This window comes from Lithobates pipiens, unplaced genomic scaffold, assembly GCF_037356315.1.
Source record: "Lithobates pipiens isolate NorthernLeopardFrog02 unplaced genomic scaffold, aLitPip1_a1.2 Scaffold_19, whole genome shotgun sequence".
In the NCBI taxonomy this organism is placed as follows: Eukaryota; Metazoa; Chordata; class Amphibia; order Anura; family Ranidae; genus Lithobates; species Lithobates pipiens.
This window is the reverse complement of record NW_027507764.1, coordinates 523,483,043-523,503,291: the sequence shown is the minus strand read 5'-3', so window position 1 is coordinate 523,503,291 and position 20,249 is coordinate 523,483,043. Positions and strand designations below refer to the sequence as shown.

The 20,249-nt window shown below is 46.1% G+C and overlaps 1 protein-coding gene across 1 annotated transcript in view; it reads right to left on the bottom strand.

Moving 5' to 3' along the window:
• Positions 1-20,249, bottom strand: part of LOC143998093 (voltage-dependent T-type calcium channel subunit alpha-1I-like) — a 1,330,488-nt gene that overhangs the window by 589,263 nt on the left and 720,976 nt on the right. The window contains exon 8 of the mRNA XM_077493843.1: positions 17,191-17,549. Coding sequence (XP_077349969.1) covers positions 17,191-17,549 — 359 coding nt within the window. The remainder of the gene's footprint in view (positions 1-17,190; positions 17,550-20,249) is intronic.

Below are 20,249 nucleotides of genomic sequence, written 5' to 3'. Positions count from 1 at the left end.
TATCCCTCACCATATGGCCGCCTCGGCTGCTGGAGCCACGCAGAGGAAATGTGGAGCGGTGCCGCACCTTGATGGCCCTGGGCGCATCTACATGTTTGTCACCATCCGAGGGCAACGCGGGGCCGCCCATGCAACACTCTGACGGGGCGCTGTCGGCCCCCCGGAGGGCCGTGGCAGCTCCCACCTTCAGAGCCCCCTACGGCCCATCTACACGGTCCCCATGACTATTATGCTCCTGTGGACGCTCGAAGTGGGGAGACATTACGGAACTTGTGAGGGGGTCGGGTGGGTCAATGTAGCAGGTTTTGCGCTGCAGTAGGAGGGTGGCTGGGTGGTGGCTCCTGAATTTGTGATGTGGGGTGGGGGTTGTTGGCGTGGGACCTTCTTTCCTCCCTCCTCCGTCCTCCCCCATCCCTGCCTCCCTCTCCCCCCTCCCTGTCTCCCTCTCTCCATGATCTTTTGGTGTCCCCCGGATGGCACGGGGTGGGGGGAAGCGCCACACTGCCATGCAAGAGGGATTGTTTGTTTAGAGATGTTAAATGTTTTTTTTTGCTCTAGTTAGTTTGCTGTGTCTCCAGCCAGTGTAGTTACTTTGTCGATAACTGTGCAACGTTATAATTTGCCTAGTGATATGACATGTCACGTGTTAATGAATCCGGGACGATCACTATTCTTCCGCGTATATTAGTTCTGCCCACACAGACGGCACTTAATTGCCCACATCTACACATACACTTAGGGCCTGGGGCTCTGGGGAGGCTATGGGAGCTTCCCGTCAGCCCGCGCTGAACGCTCCCCCAATTAGGTTGACGCTATTCATTCAGGTATTCCTGGTGGGCGTTGCAGCAGCAATTTGCTGCATCTTAGTACTCCAGCTCCGATGGACAGAGACGACTGAGAGTCTTCCCCTCTTGGTCGCTACCCACTTTCTGAAAAGTCTGTTCCCTGTTGCTTTAACCTTTCACTATCACACTTCACTAATACGCTTCCACCCTTAAGTCTTTCCCCTCCCCCCCTCCCCCCTCCCATACCTCCTACCCTGACACGATAATGGATGTGCTTAACATAGTTACCCTTAATGCAAAGGGACTCAACGTCCCCGAGAAGAGACGCATGCTACTGAATGACATGAAACGACAGAACACTGACATTGTTTTAAAACAGGAGACACACTTCAGGGAGAACAGGTTTCCTATCTTAAAAAACAGATTTTACCCGACTGTCTACCACTCCACATACAGGCCAAATCTAGAGGGGTCTCCATTCAACTATCAGCCAAAGTCCCGTGGACTCTGATAGATCTAATGACAGATCCAGAGGGAATGTTTTTATTCCTCAAAGGCCTGATAGGTAGTATGAAGGTTACCATTGCAAACCTATATGCCCCTAACAGCAGACAAGACCTGTTTGTGAAGAGACATTTAAACTTGCTTCAAAATTTTACGGAAGGACAACTTATCATAGGCGGGGGCCTAAATATCCCATTAATATCCGCAGAGGACACCTCCACTGGGCTGTCCTCCATCCCCTGTGGCACACGGAAGGCTGTCCATGCAGCCTTACATGCCGCACAACTGGTGGATGTCTGGCGCCTCTTCCACCCCGGTGAACGGGATTACACCTTTTTCTCTAGACTGCACCACGGGTATTCCCGCATCGATTATTTCTTAATGCCACACAACCAACTTCAGGCAGTCAAGGGATCCACTATTGGGTCTATCACATGGTCAGACCATGCCCCAGTTACGTTACGCTATGCTTTGACTGACTTTTTCAGGGGACAAAAGAAGCCATGGAGACTTAATGAGAGCCTCCTCCAAGACGCCGAAGTACTAACAGACGTAACGACAGAATTATCTCATTATTTTCACTCTAACAACACAGGGGACTGCGACGCGGGCCTAAATTGGGAAGCGCACAAGGCGGTGATTCGAGGGGTACTGATAAAACACGGCGCATGATTTAAAAGACAGAAAACCGCTCAACTATCCGTGTTATTCGGCAAACTTCAAATTTTAGAAGCGAAACACAGACACCGACCACTCCCTTAGGTAGCGAGCTGGATACGATACGCACTCAAATAACCGATCTTCACTTTAAAGCTAAGGCAGCGCTCCAGATTTCCCGTAAAAAAATCTACGAATCAGGTAATAAATGTGGTAGACTACTGGCGCCATCTCTGAAAGCCCAACGATTAGCATCTTATATACCCCACGTCTTCTCTTCCTACGGGAGGCGAGAGACGCTACCCCAACAAATTACCAACACATTCGAGTCCTTTTACGAGACCCTATACAACCTAAACATAACCCAGCCATCCCAGGAGCATATAGCCGACTATATAGCCTCTTCCAACATGCCCACCCTGCCGATGGAAGTACGCAACATTCTAGAAGAACCTATAACATTGTCCGAAATCCAACTGGCAATAGAAAATACCAAGCGAGGGAAGGCCCCGGGACCTGATGGCCTAACCATACAATATTACAAGACTTTACTCCCGTCTCTTGGACATCATCTACTTAATCTTTTTAATGACCTTACTAAGGGGAGCAAGCTCCACGATGCCACGTTACAGGCCCATATAGCAGTGATCCCCAAGGAGGGTAAAGACCCGTCTCAGTGTGGGAGCTACCGTCCAATTTCCCTACTGAATACAGATCTTAAGCTGTTTACCAAAATCATAGCCTCAAGGCTGCAACCATATATCCCCGACCTGATACACCTAGACCAGGTAGGCTTTGTCCCAACCAGGGAGGCTAGAGACAACACCACCAAAGTTCTGAACCTGCTGCACGCTGCCACCTTGGAAAACAGGCCAAGTGTCTTTCTCAGCACAGACGCTGAGAAAGTCTTTGACAGGGTGAACTGGGCTTTCATGTCTGCCACACTAAGCCATATCGGACTGGGTAACAACATGATGCAATGGATTTCCGCAATATATAGGTCACCGTTGGCCAGGGTTAGGGCTAACGGGGTAACCTCCGAACCCTTTCAGATTACAAACGGAAGCGACAGGGATGCCCGCTCTCACCCCTCCTTTTTGCGTTGTCCCTCAAGCCATTCCTATGCCGCATCAGATTAAATCCGAACATAACAGGAATATTGATTAAGCATACTCAATACAAAGTGTCAGCCTACACTGACGACCTGCTGTTCTCACTCTCAAACCTGGTGATATCCCTTCCCAATTTGATGCAGGAATTTACAACCTACGAGGCGATCTCAAACTTGAAGATTAATTTTGCAAGGTCATAGGCAATGGGGGTAGGGATACCAACAACGCAGCTCACGCACCTTCAAGTTAGCGTCAACTTGAAGTGGACAACCAAGGCCCTGAAATACCTAGGTACATACATTCCCCATACGCTCTCGAAGCTGTACGAACTTAATTTCCCACCACTACTGTTGGAAATAAAAACACTTCTAACCCAATGGCAATCGGCATGCACTCCTGGATAGGCCGTTGCAACATCTTAAAGATGTCTATCCTTCCAAAAATTCTCTACCTGATGCAAGCCCTACCTATACACATCCCAAATGCCTTCTTTAAAAGGGTACAATCTGCATTTACAGACTTTGTCTGGGCAAAAAAAAGACCTAGACTAGCCAATAAACTCCTTGTTCTCCCCAAGTCACACGGCGGTCTAGCCCTTCCGAATATCCGAGCCTACTATCAGGCTGTCCATCTGAAGAGACTCATAGATTGGTGCCGCCATCAGGGAACCAAGCTATGGGCCAAGCTGGAACAGTCCCAAAGTGTGATCCCGCTATGGGGGGCCCAATGGTGCTACCCAGCACTGCCAGAGTTAAAATGTCACCCACTGATTGGCAACTCGGCGAGGGTCTGCGCCCGGATAATTTGGCAAGCGTCTCTCTCCTCCCTGAATTCGCCCCTTTACCCTATAATAGGCAACCCCTTATTTACACCGGGTCTTTACAAGGGATGTTTCTGGAGTCTAGGTGAGGCGGGCCTACACCAAGCCTCCCACTACAGTTCAGGTGGGCACTGGAAAATGATGGTGGATTTTCTGGATCCTACGGGCCCCTTTTGCCTAGACTTCTTGAGGACTCTCCAACTAACGCATTTCCTTTCTACGATCCCACCTCCCAAGGCAGATTCACAGACGCTTACAGCCCTAGAAGTGCTATGCACTGACCTGGGTGCCCTACCACACACGCTTTTGTTGACTTATAACCTCTTAAATGCTCCCTCAGCAGAATTTACACCCCCGGGATTACTTAATTGGGAAAAAGAGCTAGCTTGCCAATTCAATACCACCAAGAGGCAACGTATTCTCCGATTTACACACAAATCCTCAATCTGTGCCAAGATCCAGGAAACCAATTACAAAATTCTCTCACGTTGGTATAGGACCCCCTCGTTACTCCACCAGTTCTACCCGAATACATCAGACCTGTGTTGGCGCTGCCACACAGACAAAGGGACCATGTTACATATTTTTTGGTCCTGCCCTAAACTTATGTACTTCTGGAAAGTAGTGCGTGAGACAATACAATTCATAGACCAGCCCCTCACAGACGATCCAGCATTCTTTCTCTTACACGCCTCCAATATCCCTGAGAGGAAATACGAGAAATCAGTGATCCGCCACCTGCTTGATGCAGCAAAGGCCTGCATACCACTCCAATGGAAATTGACTCTTCCGCTGACCATTGACCTCTGGCTTAGTAAGGAGGAGGACATCAGGAAAATGGAGGACCTTATCCTCACAGCACAACACAGAGAAGAGGCCTTCACCAAAACCTGGCAGGGCTGGAATGTGTTTATATACTCAGCTGAGGGCCAGGCCCTGAGAGGGTCTGACACAGACACATAAGACCCCGGGAAGTGACAATACTATGTTGAGTCAGGTGGTCGTAGACATAGACCCAGTAACTGCGATTCCGATCGGATCTCCGAACACTCCATGATCGTGTGACACATTGCTCCCGCCTTCTCTCTCCCTTCCCCCCACCCCTCTCCCACAACCCTCCCACACTCGATACATTCCCACTCTTTTCTTTTCCAATCTATCCGATCGGATCTCTGAACACCCCATGATCGTGTGACACATTGCTCCCCCCTTCTCCCTCCCTTCCCCCCCACCCCTCTCCCACAACCCCCCCACACTCGATACATTCCCGCTCTTTTCTTTTCCAATCTGTCCCTCTCGCCTCTTTGCTTCACCCCCCCCCCCCATATATTGGGGGTTGTATCAAAGTAGATACTTAGTTAAAAAGAACCTGGGAGATGTGCCCACGAGATGGTGATAATTCACTAATTCCACAAGATGGTATTTACTGTTATTGATGTTAATGTTAGCAGAGACTTGCTGTTGTATCACCTGTTTTTGCCTTTTACTCTGTAGGTCATGTGGACAGTATGTAACTTGTTGGTCTATGTGGACCCATTTCCTGATATAAATAAATAATTAAAAAAATAAATAATGGAAGTTTCATATTCCTTACCACCCCCGGAGTTCAGGTATAGTGCAAAGAAAGAACAGAACCATTAAAGATAAGATCAGGAAGGCCACTGGAGGTACGTATGCAAATTGGAAGAAGGTCCTCCCAGCTGTACTAGCCGAGGTAAGAGTGACACCCTCTAAAAAGACAGGATACTCTCCTTTTGAAGTCTTAATGGGTAGGCCATTCCCCACCCCATGGGCCAGACAGCCACTTATGTTAGAAAGAGGGGACCTAGATCTTATTCAGGAAGAATATGTAAAAAAAAGTATTGAAACTTTGGATCAAGTAGAAAGGAACGTTGCTCGCACCTCTCCTTCTTCACAGGAACCTACACACCCTTTTCAGGTGGGTGAAACCGTGGTGGTCCAGCAATTGAAACGCACCAAGAAACAGGAGTATCCCTTTGGACCTCCAACCGCAGTGATCGAAGTTACCCGCACAGCTATTCTGGTAGAGGGACAACAGGCCTGGATTCATGCAATTCGTGTAAAGAAGGTCAACCAGGACCCTAAGAAGCAAGGCAAAGACAAAGATAAAGCACAGAGAAGTGAAGCAGATAGTCAAGACTCTGAACAAGATGACCTTGCTTATTTCACCACAGACTTCTGGGAAGGCCTTGTGCCTCTTATGCTGGGCTGCCCTGATCGTGTTCCTGACAACTTTGCTGATAACTAACTGTATTTATCATCCTGAAGATTTGGGACCCATAAAGAGTATTTGTGGAGCCTCTAACACTCTACAACAGAATAATATGAATAATACACATGACAGGCACAAGAGAAATGAATACTCAGAAAGTTTTACAGATAAAATGTTATTATTTAAGTTTAAATATAGCTATGCCCAGAAATCTGGATTTGAAAAATGTTGGATATGTAGTAAACTCCATCCTAGCACTGCTAGGATCCCCCTAATGGCAGTACCTCTAAACTTCACCCCCCCTCCTTAATGGCTCACCTCCTGTCGTCCTTACAAATGTCAAGAGAACGATTTCAAATAATAATACGTTTTCCTGCATTACCTAAACCTACCTGGGTGGTCCTAGAAGCCAAATTTCCCTACAACTGGGGGCTTTGTCCGGGAAAAAAAAAAAAGAAGCAAAAAGTCATCTAAGGGTAAGTGTACTTTGTCTTTATTGACGAAATATTCCTTGCCCCAGCTCTGATTTAAAGCTTTTTAGACCCATAAATTAGTAGGGGATAAGAACCACGCCAGAGGTTAATATTGGAGGGTTTTTGGGAAATTCACAAAGATAAGCAGTACTGCATACACATATATAGATACATTTCTTTTGGGAAGAAATATGAGGAGGTTAATGATGAAATAGACTCCGGTGACCCCAAAATCTTTTTCTTTTTCTTTCTGTCGCTTAGAGGTTATAAGACAATCTGTTGTGTGGATCAGAAGGCTGCGTGGTAAAACAGTCGGCTCGCACTGTCGATATGGGTCAGAAACAAGGTAAAGAAGATCCTCGAAGTGAAGCATTGCAAACCTGTCTCCTGTGTCACATTATTGATATCTCCGGTCCTGGGGGTCTACGGAAATCTTCCTGCATTACCTGAACCTACCTGGGTGGTCCTAGAAGCCGAATTTCCCTACAGTGCTGATCGTGAGAACAAAGGTAACATTTTAACTTGGGGTATCAGTGGCCTATACTGCTTCTAGATTGAGGCCTATATTGTGATAAGATTATGAGAGTTTAACCTGACATTAGGGTTTTTCTTGCAGAAATAATGAATCCCTTAAAAAAGCCGGGGTTTATGATCCCGTTTACAGATAGATACAGGGAGCTGCCCAGTTTGTGGCAAGTCAAACATAATTTATACCATAACAGACCAACTAGGAAGGCAGTGCTGGAGAAACTGTTGGAATTTGTGAAGACGGGGGTCCCCAACGCAGACAGTGACTTTTTGGACAAGAAAATTGTTAGCTTGAGGAGCACATATATGAAGAAGCGTAATATGGTCCTGGCATCCCAGAGGTCAGAAGCGGCAGCAGAGGATGTGTATGTACCCCGTCTGTGGTACTATCATAAAATGCGTTTTCTGGAAGACCAGACTGAAGTGAGGTCATCACTTTCCACACTTCTTTCCACCCCAGCTGAGGCTTCCGAAGACCAACCTGGGCCTTCCAGCCAGGAAAAAGTGGAGGAGCCCAGCTTGATGCAGGTATAGTATTTTTCTACATATTTATTGTGCTAAAATGAATTATGTTAACTAGATGTTATTATTCATAAGAAATTAATGATTGAACAAAAAGTGCTTTACATATCAATAGACAGTAGTGGCCAAAAATGATTGGGACAAGAATGAAAAATGCTGGGGTCAGAATGATAGTCTTTTCTATTTATTAACATTTAATTTGCAACAGTCATGAGCTGAAAATTGTGTGTGATTGATGAAGCAAATCTTAAACTATGTCCCTTTTTTATACACAGGGAAGCCTCAGCCAGAATGAGGGTCTGGAATGTGGCAGCCAGGAGGTGGCAGGGGGTAGTTGCAGCCAGGAGGTGGCCGGGCCCAGTGTGCTGACCCAATCCTAGGTCCCTCCCCTCCGCCTTCCACCCAAAAGGCCCAGGAAAGGGAGGAACATAGAGGAGGCAGCACTTGACTTCATTCGGAATGCTCATGCAACCCTGAGAGACCCCCCAGCATTTAAGAGGGCTATGGCTGCATAGTAGCAGCAAAAATGCAGGAAATGGAGAAGGGACAATGCCTCTTATCTGAGAACATAATTTTACAGACCCTAAATAAGGGGTTGAGTGGCCAAATGACAGAAAATACACACCTTTATGAGTTCATCCATCCTCCTCCTCCACCTCTTCCTCCTCCTACACCCCCTCCACTTCCTGCCACAACTCAACGAACAAAGCCACAGCCTGGAAGGAAGCATGCAAGTAAGACAAGAAAGTGATGGTTTGGGTTCAGTCTGGTCTGACAGAAGATGCAGTGTCATCTGCTGCTGTTCCCAATCTCTCAGAGTCCAGGACCAGATTGTGCTCACTATTGTATGGACTCCTCAAGCTACCAATTTTCAGGGTCTTGGCAATCTTCTTATAGCCTAGGCCATCTTTTTGTAGAGCAACAATTCTTTTTTTTCAAATCTTCAGAGAGTTCTTTGCCATGAGGTGCCATGTTGAACTTCCAGTGACCAGTATGAGACAGTGAGAGCGATAATACCAAATTTAACACACCTGCTCCCCCTTCACACCAGAGACCTTGTAACACTAACGAGTCACATGACACTAGGGAGGAAAAATGGCTAATTGGGACCAATTTGGACATTTTCACTTATAGATATACTCACTTTTGTTGACAGCGGTTTAGACATTAATGGCTGTTGAGTTATTTTGAGGGGACAGCAAATTTACACTGTTATACAAGCTGTACACTCACTACTTTACATTGTAGCAAAGTGTCATTTTTTCAGTGTTGCCACATGCAAAGATATAATAGAATATTTACAAAAATGTGAGGGGTGTACTCACTTTTGTAAGGTACTATATATATATATATATATATATGGTGAGGCTGATGATCCTAATGATAGACGGGATTGAATTCTGGTCACAAATTATTTTTTATGCATGTAAAGTAACACTTCATAGCAGATAGCATATCTGTCAAGCAACACAATTGATGTTCCAGGATAGAACCAAGATACCGTATATGGCAGTGGCAGCTGGTGTTTCTTTGCTTGGGGGGCGGCAATAAACCATCTCCCCCGCTCAGCAACTCAACCCCCCCGTGCTGATTTCCTGTTTCCATCGGCACATCGGGGATGATCAGGCTGGGGGACAGGCTCCAGTAGGCAGCCTGCATTTTCCACATCCTCTTCCCTTCTGAAGATAATGGTGGCTTCTGCCGTGCGTCTCCTCCCATCCTCCTAGGCGTCCAATAAGATCACCTAACCTTTTAGCCAATCGGGAAACGAGTAGCAGACCCATGCTTGCTGATTGGCAGAGAGGAGATTCAGTTTTAGAAAAGCAAATATTCATTTGCTTTTCTAACACATCTGGGTGGACTCTGAACGCAATGCTCTGCACTCCGAGTCTACCCTATTTTGAAGCCTATTAGAGCCTGTGGCTCTAATCAGGTGCTTCAAAAAAACAACTCCGCTGCTGTAATTCAGGTGTGCCGGCGTCTGAAAAGAGGTCGGGTGCCAGGGGGTCGGGGGTGGCAGTGGCAGCCATGCATAGATTCATGAAATGCATGAATCTATCCATTAACCATATAGGGGGGTGGTGAGGATAGAGGGGATGGTGTCCATGCACCCTTAATGCAATATATGGTATATGGTGAATTATTGAGCAAATCCTCAGTTCATGAATCAAAGTAAGATGTGGTCCAGAGGACGATCAATGTTCACTTATTGTGTACAGTTATGTCAGGTTTGTAGGTATCTAGAGTAGGTATATAGCCACAGCCAAAATCAGCCAAAAAATGTGTGAACATGGATATCACCTCCCTCACACACCAATCATGTTCCAGGTTGCACAAAGTGAGTATATTCCATCACCAATTTGGAAATTAATCCTCAATGTCTTATGCCGCGTATACACGGCTGGACTCTTTGACAGCAAAGGTCCGACGGAATGAGTCCGTCGGACAATTCGATCGTGCGTGGACTTCATCGGACCTTTGCTTGCCAAAAATCTGGCAGACTTTAGAAATAGAACATGTTTTAAATTTTCCCGCCAGACCGAGAAATACGTTCGTGTCTACGCTAACCCGACAGAAAAAAAATGATGCTATGGCAGCTATTAGCTACTGGCTATGAACTTCCCTATACTAGTTCGGTCGCACGTCATCACGTTTGAATCCTTCGGACTTTGGTGTGATGGTGTGATTGTGTGTGTCCAAGTCCGTTCATTCAGAAAGTCTGCCGGAACTCTGCCAAAAGTCCGTTGGGAAGACTGTCGGACCTAGTCTGTTGAAAAGTCCGGTCGTGTGTACACAGCATTAAATGTCCATGTATGTCACAGAGACCAGATTGTCATGGAATGATTCATAAGTATAACATGCATGCATGCACCCTATCAGTCCAGACATCTCTGAAGATATAAGAGCAGAATTGCCATTTCAGGGAGATTCCTGCTTGGATATTGAAGTTCCAAATCACAGAGATGGGATCACCAATGCCCCAGAAGAGAGGGCAGGTGTGGAATGTCAAATTAAAGGCCCTATGTGCTCGGTCTCTGCTAGCATTAACAAGTTAATGGCAACAGTGTCATCTCACCAGTCCCAGCAATAGGGATCTTATTGTTCAGATGTCAGCTCACTTCTGGGTCTGCCTGGAGTGACTCTGGTCCTCAGCACATAGCCACAGGCTTGTAGCACATTGATATGCACACAGGAGCAGCGATGTGCACTCCTTGGTATCCTCACAGCAAATAGGAAATTTCTTGCTTTTCAGCCTGTGAAAATACATCTCTCTTTATACTCGGCTCTCAGTGGGAATTGTAGTCCAATTGTCCATAGACTGTCCTAGTTAAGTTTCTTTCCTGAACTTCATCTCCCATGATTCAGTGCTGCCAACCATCAAGTCTCTTGAGCTCCTTCTGCTCGTCAGTTCCCCCTGGTGGATTAAGGTAGTATTAACCCATTCAGCTCAAGTCCATTGGGAACACAGAGAGCACTGCAGCACAGTGCCAAATCACTCTCTGTTTCTAGCCAAGCACCTGGCTACATTTAGGACAGAAAGAGTGTGTACTTTGGAATTCGGAAAGCAGTAAGAAACAATAGCACATAAAAACAATCATTAATTTGCATCTCATAATTTTAACACTTACAAACACACACACATACATGCCATAAGGCCCCTGTCCTTCCCGGTAAAATATCTGTCTATGTAGTTTGCCATGTCCATTTCTAGTACAATAACTACACTGCTTTTTAAATGGAATCAAGACCAAATACTGTGGATTTTGGAAAGCAGTGAAAAACAAAAGGGCATAAAAAACATTATTAATTTGCATCTCATCATTTTAACTAAACTAAACTTTTACAATCTGCTTGTTCATAAACTGATTATTAATATGCAGATCATGATGGTAGTAACAAATATTCAAACAAGAACTTTGAAGGCCAAAGTGGAGAAGGGTTCCATGTGAACAGCAGTTGAACATGGGTCAGTTGGTCCTGAGTTAACATTCTACGAGGAAGTGAGCTGCTATCTAGATAGGGGGAGACCTGTTGATAGGGATGAGCCAAACACCCCCCAGTTCGGATCGCATCAGAACTTTCGAACGGACCGCAAATTCGTACGAACATTAGAACCCCATTGAAGTCTATGGGACTCGAACGTTCGAAATAAAAAGTGCTAATTTTAATAGCTAATATGCAAGATACTGTCCTAAAAATGGTTTGGGGGCCTGGCTCCTGCCCCAGGGGACATGGGTCAATGCCTAAAATGTCTTTGAAAATGGCCGTTTTGGCAGAAGCACTGATTTTAATGACGATTAAAGTGAAAAAAAGTGAAATAATCCTTTAAATATCGTGCCTGGGGGGTGTCTATAGTATGCCTGTGAAGTGCCACGTGTTTCCCATGTTTAGAACAGTCCCTGCACAAAATGACATTTAACTGAAAAAAAGTAATTTCAAACTGCTTGCGTTTTTAATGTAATATCTGGTTCCGGCAATATGGATGAAAATCATTGAGAAAAATGGCATGGGTAGCCCCCCCTGCCCATTACCAGCCCCTTTGGGTCTTGTACGGATATTAAGGGGAACCCCGTACCCATATTAAAAAAAGGAAAGACATGGGACCCCCAGGCCCTATATACTCAGAACAGCAGTATACAGGCGGTGCAAACAAGACAGGGACTGTGTAGATTTTTTGTATTAAGTAGAATCTGTTTGTAATTTTGAACTGGTACATTTTTAAAGTGTAGCTCCAGTCAAAAATCTATTTTTAAGCTTTTTGGAAAACATAGGGAAGGGTTATCACCCCTGTATAATTTGTTTTGCCGTCCGTCTTTTTTCATCTCACTTGCTGTTATCTCCTTCCGTTTGCAAGTAGGAGACGTTTGTAAGTTGGATGTTTGAAAGTAGGGGCCTGCCCTATATGCCCTGCAGAAATGGCGGAACAAGGTGTTGGTGTTGCCACAACATTGTAAGCCCTCAAAGTGACTCTTGGTGGGCGCTGGAGCGCCGTGCTGTGAACGATTATATCAAGAATTGTAATTACGTGCCATTGTTAAACAGTGGTAGAAAAATTGAGCCTTTGGTGGTTGTGGTGCTGGTGCCACAACACTATAAGTCCTCACAGTTACTCTCGGTGGGCACAGGAACGGGCCCTGCTGTGAAATATTATATCAAAATTTTTTATTACATGCCCCTGTTAAACAGGGGCTGAAAAATTGGGCCTTAGGCACTGGTGCTGGTGCCACGACACTGCAACCTCTCCCATATACTCTAGTTGTAGTGGTGCAGGAATGAGCCTGGCTGCAAAGCATTGCATCAAAAATTTTAATTAAATGCCCCTGTTAAACAGGGGCTGAAAAATTGGGCCTTAGGCACTGGTGCCACGATACTGCAACCTCTCCCATATACTCTAGTTGTAGTGCAGGAATGAGCCCGGCTGCAAAGCATTGCATCAAAAATTGTAATTAAACGCCCCTGTTAAACAGGGGCTGAAAAATTGGGCCTTAGGCACTGGTGCTGGTGCCACGACTCTACAACCTCTCCCATATACTCTAGTTGTAGTGCAGGAATGAGCCCGGCTGCAAAGCATTGCATCAAACATTGTAATTAAACACCCCTGTTAAACAGGGGCTGAAAAATTGGGCCTTAGGCACTGGTGCTGGTGCCACGACACTGCAACCTCTCCCATATACTCTAGTTGTAGTGCAGGAATGAGCCCTGCTGCAAAGCATTGCATCAAAAATTTTAATTAAAAGCCCCTGTTAAACAGGGGCTGAAAAATTGGGCTGGTGACATCACCCAGAACCAAAAATATTCTTCCAACATATCAGCGGAGGAGGAAGAGGATAGACAATCAACATAAAAGGACAGTCACTCAGCATCAGCATAGGCAGTCTTGAAGGGATGTGATATTTCAAAAAAAAGTATTCGGTTACATCAGCTTCAGGTGCTTGGTAGCTGTGGGTGATCCAAGACTGATTCATCTTTATGAAGGTCAGTCGATCAACCGAGTCAGTGGACAGGCGCACTCTGTGATCGGTAACAAAGCCACCAGCAGCACTGAAGGTGCGTTCGGAAAGAATGCTGGATGCAGGACAGGCCAGTAGCTCAATTGCATACTGTGCAAGCTCTGGCCAGTGATCCATCCTCAAGACCCAGTAAGCCAGATGATTTTCGGTGGAAAAGGTGTGTCCAAGTCTGACCTTGCCCCTAGGTATTCCTGCACCATGTAAATCAGACGCTGGCGATGGTTGCTGGAACCGATCATACCTTGGGGCTGCGGACTAAAAAATTGTCTGAACGCATCGGTCAGACGGCCACCGTCTTCACCGCTCCTTCTGACCGATGCCTCAGCAACACGTTGTCCAGGACCAGGAGTTTGTAACCTTCCAGTCTCTGGGAACGCGTTGCACAGACCTTTCTGCAAGGCCTCCTGGAGATGTCTTATCCTCTGCTCCCTCTGCGATGGCAAGATAAGGTCGGCAACCTTACCCTTGTACCATGGATCAAGGAGAGTGGCCAGCCAGTAATTGTCCCTCTCCTTGATCCGAAGAATACGAGGATCCTTCCGCAGGCTTTGCAGGATCAGGGAGGCCATGCAGCGTAGGTTAGCTGAAGCATTCGGTCCGTTGTCCTCTGGGTCACTAAGGACAACATGATCTGCAGCTACCTCCTCCCAGCCACGTACAAGTCCGCGGGTTTCTTGGGACTGTAAATCATCCCTACAAGGCTGCTGCTGTTGCTGCTGATGCTGAGTGCCAGCCTCCACCTCCATGCTGACACAATCCTCCTCCTCCTCCTCCCCCTCCTCCTCTCTCCTACCAGGCACCCAAGTGGAGTCCGTGCCCTCATCATCCCCTCCCTCTTCATCACTGAAGCAAACCTGGCAGTATGCTGCAGCTTGTGAAACATGACTGCCAGATTGCTGTCCTTCTTGAGCATCCCCTCTCTCTGCGCTCACGCTACTGCCTTCCTCTAGCTGAGTATCATCATCAGAGCCTACAAAACAGTGGGCATCCTCCTGGAGCATGTACCCAACACTGTGCTCAAAGAGTTCAGGGGACTCCTCAGGAGGAAGTGGTGGGTCTAGGGAAGGAGTCACTGATGATGACATTGAGACGAAGGAAGACAATGCATTGACAGCTGCTTTGCTAGTACCCTGAGCCTGGGTGAGAGAGGATGAGGAGGATGAAGAGGGCTTGGTCATCCACTCTACCAAGTCTTCAGCATGATGCGGCTCAACACGTCCAGCTGCCGAAAAGAAGGACAAGCGTGTCCCATGGCCACGTGCTGATGATGACGATGCACCGCGTCCACGACCAGCACTGTTGTCTCTAGACACAGAGCCTGCTTGCCCTCTTTTTTATCGGCTCGTGCCTGTCTGCCTCTCCTAATTGGCCTTCCAGACATAGTAATGGCCTGAAGGGAGATGGGCAAACCAGCAATTGGGTAGTATATATTGTGCTGGAGGCACACAACACCCACTAACTCCTGCAGATGCCTTTATTATAGAACAGGAATTAAAGGGTAGATACTGGTGTATACTGTGCTGTGCTGGAGGCACACGACACCAACTAACTCCTCCATATGGCAGATGGCTCAATTAGAGAAGAGCTATATAGGTGGATATAATGGTGTATAGTGCGGTCAGGGCACGCAGACAACACGCACAATCGCCTACAACTGACTGCAAGCTCTATTACAGAAGAGCAATATAGCTAGCTATATAGGTGGCTATAATGGTGTATACTGCGGTCAGGCCACGCAGACAACACCCACAAACTCCTGCAGATTGCTAAAAGCTCAATTACAGAAGAGCAAGAATGCAAAACCGGCCAATAACGAACAGTGTATACTGTGTTGAAGGTACACAGGGAACACCCACTAACTCCTACAGACGCCAACACACTACACAAGGCCGCCGCGCTGGCGGCCTTATATGGTGTGGGGTGTGTACTACACAGCCTGAGCTATGATTGGCCACAGGCACCCTGCCTGTGGCCAATCATGGCTCTCCTCACTGCCGGCGCTGTGATTGGCCAAGCATGCGGGGTCACAGTGCATGCTTGGCCAATCATGAGCCAGCAATGCACTGCGATGGCATGACTCCTGGTTACAGGAGTGTGACCAAAGGGTGGTGATAAATAACGTGTACTCAGACTGGTCGGGAGTAGCAAGTGGCTCTGTTTTAGGATCAATTGTGTTTTATTTATTCATAAATGATATATTGGATGGGATAAACAGCTCAATCTCTGTAGGGCAATAACTTCACATCAGGATATAGACATTTTACAGAAAGACCTGAACAAAATAATGGGGTGGGCAACTACATGGCAAATGAGGTTTAATGTAGAGAAATGTAAGGTCATGCACTTGGGGCTAAAAACATAAAAATGCAAACTACTCACTAGGGGGAAAACATATAGGAAAAGGATGGAGAAAGATCTGTGGGTCCTGGTAGATAACAGACTGAGCAATATCATGCAATGTCAAGCTGCAGCTACCAAAGCTGGCAGAATATTACAATGCATAAAAAGGGGATATACTCCTGAGATAAAACTATAATCCTGCCACTTTATAAAACTCTGGTTAGGCCACATCTGGAGTATTCCCTACAGATCTGGTCACCAGTCCTAAGAAGGGATGTGCTGGGATGTGCTGGAGTCTAGAAAAGGGCAACAAAATTAATAAAGGGACTGGAGGATTTCAATTACGTGGAACGTCTACGGGCACTAAACTTATTCTCACTGGAGAAGCGAATTGCAATATAGCAATTTATACACATGTCAATGGTGTAAAAGGACACAGGGCCACACAATGAGATTAGAGAAGAATCAATTTAACCTTAAACTGTGCAGGAGGTTTTACACTGTCAAGGCGATAAGGATGTGGAACTCTCTTCCACAATTGGTGGTTTCAGCGAACAGTATTGATATTTTTAAAAGACTATTGGACGTGCATCTTAAAGAACACAACATACAGGGATATAGGAAATAATTACCGACACTGACACACGTACACCTACACAGGTTGCACTGGATGGACTATTGTCTTTATTCAACCTTACCTACTATGTAACTATGTAATATAGCTTATTGTACATCATTGTCATTTGCATTACTTATTGCCAATAAATAAACAAAAATCAACACTAGTAAGAAACCAGCACAAAGCAAGAACATTTAATTTAGCAAGGACATAATAGCAAAAATTTTTAAAGCGATATTAAACCAAAAAAAACTCAAATTTAACCTATTGCAGCTTAAACATGCTGGCTGCATTCATTTATTTTCACCTTGTGATTTAACCAGAAACAAAATTCATGTCTCAGGTGGTTCCTTTCTGGATAGAGAAGCAATGGAGACCATAATAAACACCCCTGATGGTGGTAAATGGTTTGTGTCAGCCCCCTAACTGCCACTTTTGCTGGACAGTTTGGTCTGTTAATGGTAGTTGAAAAATAACAAACCACATCTAAGAATTGGTAAGCTGAAATATAATACATTTCTTTATTTTGGGTTTAATACCACTTTAAGTTGGCAAAAGAAGACAAATAAGTAAATGATTGACTTACCTGTTCGTGGTGCTCAATGCCCATGCTGATTGTATTAACAAGAATAGCTATCATGATTCCCCGGTTGAAGTATTTGCTATCCACTATGCCCCTGAGTTTTACACGAATTTCTACACAAAGCCGTTCACAATAGCCTTCTTCGCTATCTTCCTCTCCCTCTTTGTCAAGTTCTGATGTGCTTCCACAACTTCCTGTTTCACTGTTTTGCCCTTGTGTCCCTTCTACACTGGATCGGTTGCTTTCTGGAGTAGCTTTGGTACATTGAGGACAGTTTAAAAGATCAGAGGTAAGCGTGATCGCTATAGGCTGTACAATTGCATGAGGAGTATATTCCAACTGGCTGTGCTTCTGACATATCCCTAGGAAAACAAAAGAGAAGACCATATTTATAGGTAGCCTAAAGGTTAGTCCAGCCAAACACCAATATTTGATATTTTAAATGACAACTGAGAAATAAAATGCATTTTTTTTCTATATCTTGGTAAATGAATCTGGAAAAACTCCCTGCTGTTGTTGCTGTTATAAATATGTCCCTATTTAAAGTGGTTGTAAAGGTAGGTTTTCCACCTTAATACATTTTTTGCATTAAAGTAAAAAAAAAAAACTATCTGCATAGCTACCCCTCCTCCCCCTTTCTCCTCCCCCTTTCCCAGACCCCACTTTTACTTATCTGAGCCTGGTCTCGATCCAGCACTTTGCCTGAGAGCAGTGGCTCGCTCTGCTCTCTCCCTTCTCAAAGGACAGGATGATAGCAGTGGGAGCCATCAACTTCTGCCGCTGTCAATTAAGTCCGTGAGGAGGCAGTGGGGGTGGGACCGACCCCACACTGTCTGTGTAAATAGAAGCAGACAACGCAGCTTGTGATTTAGCCCATAGGTGTGCCACAAGAGGAAACAGCTTCCTATGGTGGTACTGAGAAGAGCAGGATCACCGGCAGAGGACTGGAGAAGTTTGCAGTAATCTCAAAAGGTAAAAGCACATCTGGGGTAAGAGTGCCCACTTAATGAAGGAAAGAGGTTTGGAAGTAGATCACATTGAATTTTGAATATTTCGTTATAAATAATATGGGGGGCGTGGCCTGGCCTGACTAGAAGATAGACGCTTAGTTCCCGAGCTCCCGCTGCCTCACGCCATGCTATCTGATTATCGGAGGTACTAGCTGTCTTTCACTGGTCTTCTAATGGGGAATGCATCGCGGAATTCCTCGGCATCATGTTCCCGCTCTCCCCGGGGGAACTCACGCAATTCCCACAGCACTATCCCGGACCTATTCCGAGCGAATAGAGGGAACATGGCGACGGCTCACCACGGCCTCACACATGACCGGACCTCTCCCCCGAAAAGCGCGCCAGTATCTTCCCCCTCCACACTAGGGGTTGAGCGTGACAGTTCTCAGCCTGCTATGTCATCTTTGCAGCCGCAGCTAAGCATACATGATCTGCGAACCATCGCTGGCGGACATCAAGGACACCCTCTCAGCTGCCATTTCTGAGCTCCGCTTAGACATCCGCTCCCTGACTGATAGGGTGGGTGTAATGGAGGACGCCTTCTCTAAACAGGACTCCCAGCTTCGGAAGACAACGCATCATGTGGATATACACACCATACAATTACGTGCGGTTCATATCCACATGGAGGACCTCGACAACAGGGGAAGACGCCACAATTTACGTGTGCGAGGCCTTCCAGAGGCAATCGAAGGTGACCGGCTTTTACCCTCTGTAACCAGCATTTTTAATAACCCCCACAAACCCCCATTGCCATGGACAGAATTCACCGAGCATTAAAGCCTAAAGGTAGAGACACAGATCCTCCAAGGGATATAGTATGTTGTCTCCCGGATTTCAAGTCGAAAGAAGACATCCTTAAACAGGCTAGGGGGCGCCACACATTACCCATGCCGGTTCTACAATTCAAATTTACCAAGATCTCTCCAGCATCACACTGCAACACTGAAGAGATCTGCGACCTTTATTAGAAGTGCTTCGCGCCAACAATATCGTCTACAAATGGAAATTCCCATTTTGTCTTTCGGCCTCCGCTCTGGGTCGCACCGCGCACTGTGAGAGTGCCTGAGGACTTACCTCACTTCTGTCGCAACCTCAACATTCCATTAGTTGATGTGCCCAACTGGTTTGCTGATTTCCGAAGATCTGCAGTTAAAAAAGATTCACCATTGGCTGAACCTATGGATGCTCAATCTAACAGCTATCGGCAACGTAGATCTCCATCACCCTCAGACACTAGAGGCACGCCCAGGGGCCCGCGCCGCTCTCACAGCCCATTACACGCGCCAAGCTCTCGGAGAGCTAGAAGAGATTGCTAAATTCGTTCTCAGGTACCTGCTACTTTACCAATGTGTTACGTTTACACTCTTCAGTTTATTTCCCTGTTGTCATGTTGAACATTTGAAGCCTAATCTGATGACTGTCTCTTCGGTCTACACGTTCATTTTCATCTGAATCGTCTTTTGGTATACTTGCATTGCTACCACACAGTCAACTGCACACTTTGCGGCTATACCCTGTTTTTCACCGCATCAGTACAGTATCATTACCTCCGCTATCCATTCACATTCGCATTCTGCATGACTATGGACTTGTTACGAATCCTACTATAACCCCTACGAATCCTTGCAGCAGGACGACCGGCCCTTGTTGGATGACAACAGCGAAATCCCCACTTGATCACACTATCATACGACGGTCACACACTGGCACTCGCACGGTTTTCCTACCCGATCATCCTAACACTGCCATCTTCTACGTGACCATTTCACCCCTCATATTCTTGTGGTTATATTAAACTAAGACGACTAATTTTATGTTCAATCTCCAGAGGTACTGTCCCCTCGCCTCTATATAGAACTGGTAAGCTGAAACGATTGTCGTTCCAAACAGTGACATCTGTGAGGTGTAATGTACTCATCATACCCAGATATACCCCCTACACCCAACAGATTCGTTCAGGAAGACTGCTCCTTTTATCATCCAAGAATATACGTGATAATTTTGCAATAACACTATGTTTCTGCACAGCTTCGCCTGAGCGGTCCCCCC